At 41.5% G+C, this 14,460-nt stretch overlaps 1 protein-coding gene across 6 annotated transcripts in view; it reads left to right on the top strand.

Moving 5' to 3' along the window:
* gabrg3 (gamma-aminobutyric acid type A receptor subunit gamma3) overlaps positions 1-14,460 on the top strand; it is a 143,799-nt gene that overhangs the window by 15,406 nt on the left and 113,933 nt on the right. For 3 of the 6 annotated variants that reach the window (XM_061977568.1, XM_061977571.1, XM_061977570.1), the window contains exons 1-2: positions 6,743-8,358; positions 8,423-8,568. The exons of 1 other annotated variant lie outside the window; for it this stretch is intronic. In XM_061977568.1, coding sequence (XP_061833552.1) covers positions 8,306-8,358; positions 8,423-8,568 — 199 coding nt within the window. In that variant the 5' untranslated portion in view covers positions 6,743-8,305. Of the gene's footprint in view, positions 1-6,742; positions 8,359-8,422; positions 8,569-14,460 lie in introns of those variants that run through there. 2 more of the 6 variants (XM_061977569.1, XM_061977573.1) reach the window with 2 other exon arrangements.

The raw sequence follows: 14,460 nt of genomic DNA, 5'->3' as shown, positions 1-14,460 counted from the left end.
GCTGTTGACCAAGTATGGTTGGCATTCACTTGTGTGTGTGAAAAGTTGTAGATATTATGTGATTTGGGCCGGCAGGGAAAGGCAGTGTCTTTAAGGTTTATGGCGCTCTGTACTCCTCCCTACATCCGTGTACCACTCCGTACAGCGGCGTTTTAAAAAGTCATAAATTTTACTTTTTGAAACCGATACTGATAATTTACGATATTACATTTTAAAGCATTTATCGGCCGATAATATCGGCAGCCCGATATGATCGGACATCCCTAATTTTGGTATTTCACTAATGCTAACTGTAAGCATGCTATTGTTAGCGTGTTAGTATAGTACTGTTAGCATGCTAGCTTCTTAGCTCATTTTGCTCATATTTATTGTTACTTGATGCTATTTGGCCAGCGTGCTAACTGTTAGCATTTTAAGCCTCTGTGGAAAAAGTTTGAGCACGCCTGCAATAACCACTTGATATTTTGTTACACGTTGTTGTTCCTGCTTGGAACAACATTAATTAATTCCCAAGAAAAACAGCACGGGGTCCATCGTCGGGCGGTGGTTTGGCTTCAAGCGGGAAGATGTTGAACAGACAACCGTAATATGTCACGCGTGGGGCAAAAGCGTTGCTACAAAAAGTAGAACCACTACTAATTTGTAGCATCATTTAAAAAGTCACCCGCTAGAGAGTGAAGAGGGCTTGAAACTCTGCATGTCAACATCTCCGTACGGTGCCACACCCACAAAATGCCCAAGCAACCATTTCCAGATCAACACCGTATGAAACAAATAGTCAAAAGAATGAGATAAGGTCCACAGGAACCTACCACCTAGCGAAGGACATACACTATTTAAATTCCTATTATGCAGCTCATTTTTATTTGACAGTTATTGAAATATCTTGTGTGACATCATGCACAAAAGTGCACTTTATTTGTTTTAAACTATTGTAGTGGTGTTCTGTACAAAAAGTGCACTTTAATTTAGTGTTGTTTTGATATGTCATCTTATTGACATCATGCACAAAAGTGCACTAATAGCTTGTTTAAAAATGTTTGTGCCACTGCTTAATAACTCTTTAATAAAAACGCTTTTAGTTGTGATTTCCTTCTCTGCATGAAAGTTTAAAATGAGCATATATTAATGCAGTATGAACAAGACTGTTTTAATGTAGACACATAGAGTCATCATACTGCTGTGATTATATGCATCAAGTGTTCATTCAAGGCTAAGGCAAAATATCCACATATATATCGTGTATCGTGACATGGCCTAAAAATATTGAGATATTAATAAAAGGCCATATCGCCCAGCCCTAGTGTATATATATATATATATATATATATATATATATATATATATATATATATATATATATATATATATATATATATATATACAGGTAGAAGCCAGTAAATTAGAATATTTTGGAAAAACTTGATTTATTTCAGTAATTGCATTCAAAAGGTGTAACTTGTACATTATATTTATTCATTGCACACAGACTGATGCATTCAAATGTTTATTTCATCTAATTTTGATGATTTGAAGTGGCAACAAATGAAAATCCAAAATTCCGTGTGTCACAAAATTAGAATATTACTTAAGGCTAATATAAAAAAGGGATTTTTAGAAATGTTGGCCAACTGAAAAGTATGAAAATGAAAAATATGAGCATGTACAATACTCAATACTTGGTTGGAGCTCCTTTTGCCTCAATTACTGCGTTAATGCGGCGTGGCATGGAGTCGATGAGTTTCTGGCACTGCTCAGGTGTTATGAGAGCCCAGGTTGCTCTGATAGTGGCCTTCAACTCTTCTGCGTTTTTGGGTCTGGCATTCTGCATCTTCCTTTTCACAATACCCCACAGATTTTCTATGGGGCTAAGGTCAGGGGAGTTGGCAGGCCAATTTAGAACAGAAATACCATGGTCCGTAAACCAGGCACGGGTAGATTTTGCGCTGTGTGCAGGCGCCAAGTCCTGTTGGAACTTGAAATCTCCATCTCCATAGAGCAGGTCAGCAGCAGGAAGCATGAAGTGCTCTAAAACTTGCTGGTAGACGGCTGCGTTGACCCTGGATCTCAGGAAACAGAGTGGACCGACACCAGCAGAAGACATGGCACCCCAAACCATCACCCAACCATGCAAATTTTGCATTTCCTTTGGAAATCGAGGTCCCAGAGTCTGGAGGAAGACAGGAGAGGCACAGGATCCACGTTGCCTGAAGTCTAGTGTAAAGTTTCCACCATCAGTGATGGTTTGGGGTGCCATGTCATCTGCTGGTGTCGGTCCACTCTGTTTCCTGAGATCCAGGGTCAACGCAGCCGTCTACCAGCAAGTTTTAGAGCACTTCATGCTTCCTGCTGCTGACCTGCTCTATGGAGATGGAGATTTCAAGTTCCAACAGGACTTGGCGCCTGCACACAGCGCAAAATCTACCCGTGCCTGGTTTACGGACCATGGTATTTCTGTTCTAAATTGGCCCGCCAACTCCCCTGACCTTAGCCCCATAGAAAATCTGTGGGGTATTGTGAAAAGGAAGATGCAGAATGCCAGACCCAAAAACGCAGAAGAGTTGAAGGCCACTATCAGAGCAACCTGGGCTCTCATAACACCTGAGCAGTGCCAGAAACTCATCGACTCCATGCCACGCCGCATTAACGCAGTAATTGAGGCAAAAGGAGCTCCAACCAAGTATTGAGTATTTTACATGCTCATATTTGTCATTTTCATACTTTTCAGTTGGCCAACATTTCTAAAAATCCCTTTTTTGTATTAGCCTTAAGTAATATTCTAATTTTGTGACACACGGAATTTTGGATTTTCATTTGTTGCCACTTCAAATCATCAAAATTAAATGAAATAAACATTTGAATGCATCAGTCTGTGTGCAATGAATAAATATAATGTACAAGTTACACCTTTTGAATGCAATTACTGAAATAAATCAAGTTTTTCAAAATATTCTAATTTACTGGCTTTTACTTGTATATTAGAGATGCGCGGTTTGCGGACACAACCGCGGAGTCCGCGAATTATCCGCGGATCAGGCGGTTGAAATTAAAAAAAATTAGATTTTATCCGCGGGTCGGGTCGGGCGGTTGAAATAAAAAAAAATTAGATTTTAAATAGATTCAGGCGGGTGGCAGTTAAACCAATTGGGAAATATATATACATAGTTAAATGTTGTTACCCACATACGAAAAACGAGCAGGCACCTGCAGCATATGCCACAACAGAAGAAGAAAAAAAAAAGAGATGGACACTTTTACGGAGCGGAGAAGGGACGCCTCGCCAGGGTCCGGGACCGAGGCCCCTTCCCCCAAGAGGGCCCCACCGGGAGCCGTAGCTGAGGCGATCCGCGAGAAGGGCCCGACGCACGTCCAGGGTCACCACCGCGCCCACCGCACCGACACCCCGCCTCGTCCGCCTTTGCCGCGGCCGGCGTCACGCGCAGCAGGTAAGCAGCTTACCTGCCCGCCACCCCCGTGGCCGGGGGCTCGTAACAGGGGTCACTCCGCGCGCTCCGCCCGCGCAGCTTACCTGCCCGCCACCCCTGTTGCCGGGGGCGCGTAACAGGGGTCACTCCGCGCGCAGTGCGCTCACGAAAGGGGTGGGGCTCACCCTGGTTGATATAGACAGCAGGACGGTGGCCATGGAAGTCGGAACCCGCTAAGGAGTGTGTAACAACCCACCTGCCGAATCAACTAGCCCTGAAAATGGATGGCGCTGGAGCGTCGGGCCCATACCCGGCCGTCGCCGGCAGCGAGAGCCGCGAGGGCTAGGCCGCGACGAGTAGGATGGCCGCCGCGGTGCGCGCTGAAGCCTCGGGCGCAAGCCCGGGTGGAGCCGTCGCGGGTGCGAGGGACATCGCACCTCCACGCGCTTGGAGGTGCGCTCAGCGCGGCTCCCATATGATTGCGCACAGGTGTGCGTCTGGGTCGTGACAGCGTGGCACGCATTGAATGTCTGTGCTGCATTGGATCAGTCTCCTTTCTTTAACAGGCAAACGCTTTATAACCTCACGAATGCCTTGCATCATCTATATTAGATATATAACAACGGGCGGGTGCGGGCGGGTGCGGTTCTGATTAAATGTTAGATCGGGCGGATGGTTGACGACTTTCTGATGCGGTTGCGGATGAAATAATTGCCTATCCGCGCATCTCTAATATATATATATATATATATATATATATATATATATATATATATATATATATATATATATATATATATATATATATATATACGGTACACACAATTCTAATGTATGGGGTGGCGATACGATTAACAAAAAAATATATATACTTAAAATAAAATAAAAATAATATATATACTGTATATTAAAAACATTTTATGCATATGTTATATATTTTTTTATCGTATCGCCACCCTAGAAATTGGAATCGTATCGAATCACTAGGTGCCCAAAGATTCATACCCTTAATAATTAGTATGAATTGCAATATTTTTTTATCCCGATTTTAAATCAATTTTAAAAATGTTTTAAATGTATTTAAAGAAAATGCTAACACAAAGAAAAACATGTTTCGAAATGAACACAAAAACTTAAAAAAATAGAATACATTTTTAAGAATAAGTTTTCCATGCAACCAGAAGGAGCCTTTCTAACCTACAACTGGTTTTAAAAAAGTTTCATTATAATTATATACCATACATTATAATAATACATTGCAAGAATCGGTTTGAATCGAGAATCGATTCTGAATCGAATCATCACCCCAGGAATCTGAATCAGATCAATTCGGCAGTACGCTTGGCATTGTCACTAGGAGCACAGGTGCTACTAAATGAAAAACTTTAGTAGTGCTTTGTGTGTTGCTCGCTAATGATCTACAGAAAGAAAGGGATTCATATGGCCCCATTCGGCACGGTTTACCTGACACATGATACGTGACAAATTGAAGGGTGCACAATACACTTAAGCCCCCACATGGCAGTGGAGTGTTGAATATTAAAAAATGTTGTGGCAATTCCAACTTTGACCACATTTGCTATGTAGTGTGGCGCTTTCCATCATTTTCAGCAGACGGCGTTGCAAAATGATTACCTCACCTCCTCTCACGCGAGATCCACCCAGGAATGATTAGTAATTGTAAAGAATATAGACACTAAAAGAAATTAAACCACTAATGGTAACATAAGCTAGCCTGTGCTGTACTTATTTTATTTTGAAAAATGTAACTGAAAGCAAGGTGGAAATAGCTGAGCCAATTTAAAAATTATTTATGTATTTCTAGCGCTTTTATTTCTATTTTTCTAAAAACGTTTGTGGCAGTTCCTCTGCCGTGGGTTCCCCTGACCACCACACACTGGCACGAGAGCCCCGGTATTCTGGATTCAATAATGTTTTTATTTAGTCCACTCTGCGCCAAACGCACTCGACTTTTCAGCCTCAGTCTCTCTTGCTCTCCCTTGTGCTCTCCAGCGTGTATCTTTTTCTCTCTCCAACTCCAACAACCTGTCTCGGCCCGGCTGCTGCTAATAAGGGCGACAGGTGATTAGATAAGCGGCCCCAGCTGGGCAATCTACTCACCTGCCGCTGGCTTCGAGGCCGGTCCTTACACACCCCGCTCTGCGGCAGGCCCGCAGACCACGCCCCCCCTCCACAATGTTGTATTGAATTCCTTTGGTGGTGGTATGATATCATATGGTTATAATTAACAGGTATGGTATGCTCTTTATTGTCATAGTTCAACAAAATTTAATTCTCACCACAAACTCGTTCAAGATTAGACGAACATTGTACAGGAACCTGAAAGGGTTAAATCCATATTTGCACAAGTGCTACTTTTTGTTTTTGTTTTCTAGTGGCGCAATCTTTTTATAGTCCCAAATGTGACTAGATACAGCCCTGGTTCTGTGTCCAAATATACACACCCTTAAGTCTTTATTATGGGATTTTTGATTCACATCAAAAATCGCAAGTCTTATGCATACCGATTCTAAATCGATTCCAATTTTTTGAAAAACAATGAAAAAAAAGAAGAATGCAAACATTTTTTTTTTTATTTACTAAGAATCAATTTTTAAAATATGTTTTTGGGCCGTCTTCGTGCGACCAGAATACACTTTTTAACTCGTAACCTGTTGTAGAGGTTGCCCTCCAGTGGGTTCCTTGCACCCGAGAGCCCGGATTTCTGGGTACAATACACAGCTTTATTTGCATACAGATTGCTCCTCTTTTGCTTTCCGGTAAAATGTCTTTCTTTTTCCGAGTCCGTGTCTCTCTCTCTCTCTGGCTCCCACTCCCACTCCGTGTCTCGTGCCGGCTGCTGCTAATAAAAGCGACAGGTGATTAGATAACAAGGCCCACCTGGGCCATTCACTCACCTGTCCCTGTCTTCGAGGCCGGTCCTTGCACACCCAGTTCCGCGGCAGGCCACGCCCCCCTCCACACCTGTTTTGAAAAATTTGATGTAATTATTATACCAAATAATACCTTGTAAAAATAGTGTTGAATAGAGAATCGATTCTGAACCAAATGGTCACCCCAGGAATCGGGTGCCCAAAGATTCACAGCATATTTAGTAAGGGTACAGAAAAAACATCCAATTTACAGTTCTTATTCATCCCGATTCTAAATCAAATTAAAAAGTGTTTAAATAGATATTAAAAAAAAACATTTTTTTAAAGGTATATAAAAAACTATATATATATATATATTTTTATTAGGATCAATGTTTTTTGGGCCATCTTCATGCAACCAGAATACACTTTTTTGAGCTGTTTTGGAATATTTTTTTATAACAAATAATACATTGTGGAAATAGTGTTGAATAGAGCAGTGTTTTTCAACCTTTTTTGAGCCGAGGCACATTTTTGTCATTGAAAAAATCTGGAGGCACACCGCCAGCAGAAATCATTTAAAAAACTAAACTCAGTTGACAGTAAAAAAGTCGTCGTCGCAATTGTTGGATATGACCTTAAACCATAACCAAACATGCATCACTATAGCTCTTGTCTCAAAGTAGGTGTACTGTCACCACCTGTCACATCACGCCGTGACTTATTTTGAGTTTTTTGCTGTTTTCCTGTGTGTAGTGTTTCAGTTCTTGTCTTGCGCTCCTATTTTGGTGGCTTTTTCTCTTTTTGTGGTATTTTCCTGTAGCAGTTTCATGTCTTCATTTGAGTGATATTTTCCCGCATCTACTTTGTTTCAGCAATCAAGACTATTTAAGTGATTTTCATCCTTCTTTGTGGGGACATTGTTGATTGTCATGTCATGTTCCGATGTACTTTGTGGATGCTGTCTTTGCTCCACAGTAAGTCTTTGCTGTCGTCCAACATTCTGTTTTTGTTTATTTTGTAGCCAGTTCAGTTGTAGTTTCGTTCTGCATAGTCTTCCCTAAGCTTCAATACCTTTTCTTAGGGGCACTCACCTTTTCTTTATTTTTGGTTTAAGCATTAGACACATTTTTACCTGCACACTGCCTCCCGCTGTTTCCGACATCTACAAAGCAATTAGCTACCGGCTGCCACCTACTGATATGGAAGAGCATTACACGGTTACGCTGCCGAGCTCTGGACACCACCGACACACAACAATGCCACATAATTTGCAGATTATAATTACTGGTTGTCAAAAAATATTTTTAATCCAAATAGGTGAAATTACATAATCTCCCATGGCACACCAGACTGTATCTCATGGCCGCGGCACAGTGGTTGAAAAACACTGGAATAGAGAATCGATTCTCGAATTGTCACACCAGGAATCGGATGGAATCGTTAGGTGCCAAAGATTCACATTACAGTCTTGGTAGCTGATACTATCAGCTTTTTAATTAAGTACATAATTTAAAAGTACATGGGCGACACCAAAAAGGGACAAGCGGTAGAAAACGGATGGATAGATGGATGGATGGGTGCAGCTTAAAAAAATATATATTGTGGTATCGGTAAAATGTATAGTTGTCGACTCCTGAAATGGTGACGACACTGGTGATCGCTTGACTAGGTGCGCCCCTGGCCTCGTAGCTGGAGGAGAGGAGAAGTCCGCAGGAAAAAGTGTCGTGACGCGCGCTTTTCTCCCGCGCCGGCAGACAGACGTGACATGTAGTGACACGCAGACACGTGTAGACACTTGTCCACGGTCATGTTGTCGTGAAGGGACTGCAGTGGATTTGACTCGGCGTCAAGGGAGTTTGCGTAAAAAGCGCCAAAAAAAAAAAAAAGCCTCAAGTCTCCCGCCAGTTTTACGCGCGCTTTGACACCTGCAGGAGCGGGAAGTTGCGGTGAGGCATGAGGTGTGTTTGGCAGGACTTGTAGACTCGGAGCTCCTCGCCGACCAGCATGTCCCCCACAGGGCTGCCGTGCGTGCTTCTCCTCGCGGCTCTCCAAGCAAGGTAAGGCGCCTCTTTATGGTCGTCCTCGCCCGGGTTTTAACGGACACGTTGACGTCCCCCGCAGCGCCCTCACCGTGGACTACGAGGAGGACTACGAGGACGTCACCGTCCAGCAGATGCTGGCTCCCAGGTCGCAGCAGTCTGACGCCACGGAGATACTTAATAACCTGCTCAAGGAGTATGACCGGAAGCTCAGACCCGACATTGGAGGTAATTATTATTGATGAATATTCATATTTATCACCTTGGAGGCTGCAGGTGCGATCTCAATTAAGCAGATCCTTCTTATCTAAACTCATTTGCTCACCCATTTCTATTTCTATAGGAATTTATTTCACATTTCCTGCATGTTGTTATGTTGTTTTCACACACTTCCGTGTCTCATTTGGAACATATTTGCCAACCTTGAGAACTCCGATTTCGGGAGGTGGGGGGTGGGGGCAGGGCCGGCCCGTGGCATAGGCCGTATAGGCAAATGCTAAGGGCGCCGTCCATCAGGGGGCGCCATGCCAGTGCCACAAATGTTGGAGAAAAAAAAAGAAAAAAAAAAGTTGTTACTATTATTTCTAAATACAAAAAATAATCTCACGTTAGAGATGCGCGGTTTGCGGACACAACCGCGGAGTCCGCGGATTATCCGCGGATCGGGCGGATTAATTTTTTTGTTTTGTTTTTTTTTTGCGGGTGGCAGTTAAACCAATTCGGAAATATATATACATAGTTAAATGTTGTTACCCACATACGAAAAACGAGCAGGCACCTGCTGCATATGCCACAACAGAAGAAAAAAAAAGAAAAGAGATGGACACTTTTACGGAGCGGAGAAGGGACGCCTCGCCGGGGTCCGGGACCGAGGCCCCTTCCCCCGAGAGGGCCCCACCGGGAGCCGTAGCTGAAGCGATCCGCGAGAAGGGCCCGACGCACGTCCAGGGTCACTACCGCGCCCACCGCACCGACACCCCGCCTCGTCCGCTTTCGCCGCGGCCGGCGTCACGCGCAGCAGGTAAGCAGCTTACCTGCCCGCCACCCCCGTGGCCGGGGGCTCGTAACATGGGTCACTCCGCGCGCTCCGCCCGCGCAGCTTACCTGCTTGCCACCCCTGTTGCCGGGGGCGCGTAACAGGGGTCACTCCGCGCGTAGTGCGCTCATGAAAGGGGTGGGGCTCACCCTGGTTGATATAGAGAGGACGGTGGCCATGGAAGTTGGAACCCGCTAAGGAGTGTGTAACAACCCACCTGCCGAATCAACTAGCCCTGAAAATGGATGGCGCTGGAGCGTGGGCCCATATCTGGCCGTCGCCGGCAGCGAGACGCGCTTGGAGGTGCGCTCAGCGCGGCTCCCATATGATTGCGCACTGGTGTGCGTCTGGGTCGTGACAGCGTGGCACGCGAATGTCTGTGCATTGGATCAGTCTCCTTTCTTTAACAGGCAAAAGCTTTATAACCTCACCATACCTGCCAACTTTTAAATCAGAAAAACCTAGTAGCCAGGGTCCAAGGGCCGCAGGCCCCGGTAGGTCCAGGACAAAGTCCTGGTGGAGGGTTCAGGGCTTCACCCCCCGACGCAAAATGACTATTAGCATTCAGACAGGTTAAAATGTTGCTAAAACCATCACTTTTCTATCAGTCACAGTGACTTTTCAAAACAAAAATATTACAGCAAAAATCATATGGGTTGATTGACATGTTTATTCTGTAAGCTAACTTCAATAGTTTGAAATTATTTTGACAGTTAATGCCAGTTATCCTGTCAACCTTTCACAAGACTTCAATTTGTTAATTGAAAGTATAAATAGTATAAACACTTTTTACAGTATGTCGTGCTGTGAAATACAGCCGACAGGATTGCGCATGCATGGTGCAGGAGAACAAAGGACTTCTTTCATTTAAGGTTTGTGATAAACCATCAAACTCATTCGTTAAAAGGACTCTATAGTAATATAAAGCGAATTTTTCTGGACATTATCATGCAAGAAAAGTTTATTTTTGGGATCGCGATCACCGCGTAATGATTTTTAAAGGTTGCATTACATTATTAACTGTCCCATGTGATCAGCCAGTGCGATTGGAAGTCCATGCTCAATTATTGCCTCCGTAAATAAAACTTCGGCATTTATCACATCCAAAGAATCTGTTTGGGCGACGAAAAACGTTGAAAGTTTTCCACTTGTATCGCTAGCAACGGCATTAGACTTGTGTTTTTTTGTCCCAACGTGGTCTTTTACATCGCTAATTCCTCCGTGTCCGATCGAAAAATCTTGTCTGCACAAGGTGCAATTCGCGTAGTTTTCACCCTTTTTTAAATTTTTTTTATTAATATTAGATATATAACAACGGGCGGATGGTGGGCGGGTGAAGTTCTGATCAAACGTTACATCGGGTGGATGGCGGATGGTTGACGACTTTCTGACGCGGTTGCGGATGAAATAATTGCCTATCCGCGCATCTCTATCTCACGTTAATTAAAATGCAAAGTAAAGCCTATTTAATAGAAATATTATTTGTTACAACATTACGCCCCCCCTCCTCCCCCCGCACGGTGCGCCCCCTCCCTTCCCGTATCATGACTCTTTTTGGACGTCACCACATCAAAAAATCAACACAAGATGTCAAAACGGCCAAAACTGTCAGGTGCCCAGGGAAGAAAAAAGAGAAAAGAAGAGGAGAAACGAGAAAAGACAGAGGTAGCAGGTAGGTAACGTTAGCCTACATGAAATTATTTGTCTGTTACAGAATGTGATAGTAACCTGGCTTTTTAGCATTAAGCTAATGTTACATGATTCGGCAATTGCTAATCAATAAATAGCTAGTTCTGTTTTAACGTCGGGTTAATATTGTGGAGGGGGCTAAATTGTTATGGAAAATAATAATGTAACGTTAGGTAATTACAGTACTCCCACCTTACATTCCTCAGGGACATTTGTATTAGATCTTTTAAGCAGGTGTTTTTTGTTTACATTATTGCCTTCTGGTTAGCTAATGTTTGCCCTGCAGGTAATAGTCACTTTTCCACCCCTTTATATATTAGGTATAGTTGTAAGTAAAAAAAAAAAAGGTCAAAGACAAAGCTATTCGGGTTCTTGTGAGTATATACACTTCACTGCCGATGTGGGGGGGCGCCACCTAAAATCTTGCCTAGGGCGCCAGATTGGTCCTGGGTGGGGGGCGTGGTTAAGAGGGGAGGAGTATATTGACAGCTAGAATTCACCAAGTCAAGCATACATATATATATATATATATATATATATATATATATATATATATATATATATATATATATATATATCAGTGACGTGCAGTCACTCACCTGCCATCATGGAAAGAAAAAAAATGTAAAAAGAAAAAAATATATATTCAATTGTTAAATGTATCCAGTGATTATACTATAAAGTTATTTTCCATTTAACTTCACCAGTTTTAGATTATTTTTATTCAAAATCGCTGAATTTTCACATTTGCCATTCAAATACTGAGAAGAGACGGTGCGGTGAACAGCAGCCAGTCGAGGCACGTCAGTCACTCAGTGCCTCAACATGGACGGACTTGGCTAACTGCTGGTCTGCTGTGCAGTGAGACCGTATTGCTATATGAATTATATTATACATTTCCATAGTTTAGTTAGCTGAGGTATATAATGTACAGTGTATTTTGTCAACAACTGTATGTGTGTAACGTATTTCTTGTGCTGAGCGATCATAAAACGGCTGCAAAAGACGCACTGGCTGAGGCTCGCCTCCTGCACCCCCGCCGTAGAATGCACGGCAACCCCTGACGGGAGTGTTATATCAACTAAAGCCCACACTTAAACTTTCCACGTGCAAGATTGAATCTATTTAAAAAAGTTATTTCATAAGAAGCCAAAAAGTGCAAAAACAATAATGTTCGTGTTGGAGGAGTTGTGAATGACTGCAGGGCCACAACATTAGGTACACCTGCAGACTGCAGGTGTACCTAATTCACAACTCCTCCAACACGAACATTATTGTTTTTGCACTTTTTGGCTTCTTATTAAATAGCTTTTGTAACCTATTTTTATGGGCTTTCCTCTTTGGGATGTTAAGTTCCTGTTATGCGCTGTTATACAGTATATGCCTTGAGCTCTTATTTTGAAGGCGCTAAGAGCGGAATTTTAACACGTTGGAGTGGAGCGGAAGTTTTTGAAAGAAGGTAAATAAAGTGGTCCTCGTGTAAACTGGAGCCTCCGTGTTTGTTATTTTGTAGTTTCATACAGTATAGGCGACATTTATAAACCCTCGGTTACACTTTTTTAAATAGATTCAATCTTGCACGTGGAAAGTTGAAGTGAGGGCTTTAGTTGATATAACACTCCCATCAGGGGGTTCATTAATCCAGCACAACAGCGGCGCATTTATAAGTAAAGGTAAGACCATAATAACGTTTTTTTTTATTAAATGTGCTTTTTTGTGTGCTACAGTTTGTATGTGTAAAGTTAAAGTTAAGTTAAAGTACCAATGATTGTCACACACACACTAGGTGTGGTGAAATTTGTCCTCTGCATTTGACCCATCCCCTTGTTCACCCCCTGGGAGGTGAGGGGAGCAGTGGGCTGCAGCGGCGCCACGCCCGGGAATCATTTATGGTGATTTAACCCCCAATTCCAACCCTTGATGCTGAGTGCCAAGCAGGGAAGAATGCTGGTATGAGCTTTTAAACATAACCCGTTAACTGCTGCCAATCAAATGGTGAGTAAGATACTCGTAGGGTTCTAATGTTTGTAAATCTGACTGTGATGAAGTCAGTGCCTCACCAGCCATCAACCTCACCGCATGTCACTGATATATATATATATATATATACATATATATATATATACACATCCTGAAAATATGCAAACAAAACTGTGTTTAGATAATTGATACTTCAAACTTGCATAAATAAATCTTAAGGAATATAACATAACTTGGCTTCTGAGAGCTTCAAAATGTAATGAATTAAATGCTAAAGTTGTTGATAAACAAGCAATTATTTTAATAATTAGATATGGTCATTTTAAATGAATTACTATGATCATTTAAAATTAATTATTTCAAACATGTTTACTTTAATGTATAATTATATGGCTGGATGTAATGAATCAGAAAAAATTCAAATAAAAATGCAATTAATTTTGATGTTTTTAGCAAAATATAGTAAACATTTATTTAGTTTTTTTTTATTTGTATTAATACATATATTTATTTGTAGGTAAGATAAACATAATAGTACAATTTATCTCAATCTATTATTTGGTATAATAATGTTATCAGATTTTCCAAAACAGCTTAAAAAAGTGTATTCTGGTTGCATGAAGATGGCCCAAAAAACGTCTTTTAAACATTGATTCTTATAAAAAAAAACAATTAAAAAAAAACATTTTTATATACATTTAAAAAAATGTTTTTTATCTATTTTTCTGTACCCCTACTAAATATTAGGGGCGTGGTATATAACGGTTCCATCAGATTCAGATTTCTGGGGTGACAATTCCATTCAGAATCAATTCTCTATTCAACACTATTTTCACAATCTATTATTTGGTATAATAATTTTATCAAATTTTCCAAAACAGCTTAAAAAAGTGTATTCTGGTTGCATGAAGGTGGCCCAAAAAACGTCTTTTAAACATTGATTCTTATAAAAAAAAAAAAATTAAAAAAAAGTTATATACATTAAAAAAAACTGTTGTTTTTTTTAAATACATTTTTCTGTACCCCTACTAAATATTAGGGGTATGGCACCTAACGGTTCCATCAGATTCCAATTCCTGGGGTGACAATTCGATTCAGAATCAATTCTCTATTCAACACTATTTCCACAATGTATTATTTGGTATAAAAATGTTATAACATTTTCCAAAACAGCTTAAAAAAAGTGTATTCTGGTTGCATGAAGACAGACCTGGGCAAATTAAGGCCCGGGGGCCACATGCGGCCCGTTAAGCTTAATTGTGAAAATAGTGTTGAATAGAGAATTGATTCTGAATGGAATTGTCACCCCAGAAATCTGAATCTGATGGAACCGTTAGATGCCACGCCCCTAATATTTAGTAGGGGTACAGAAAAATAGATAAAAAACATATTTTTTAAATGTATATAAAAATTAT

Source organism: Nerophis lumbriciformis, linkage group LG18 (genome assembly GCF_033978685.3).
Source record: "Nerophis lumbriciformis linkage group LG18, RoL_Nlum_v2.1, whole genome shotgun sequence".
NCBI lineage: Eukaryota > Metazoa > Chordata > Actinopteri > Syngnathiformes > Syngnathidae > Nerophis > Nerophis lumbriciformis.
This window is presented reverse-complemented; position numbering and strand designations above follow the sequence as displayed.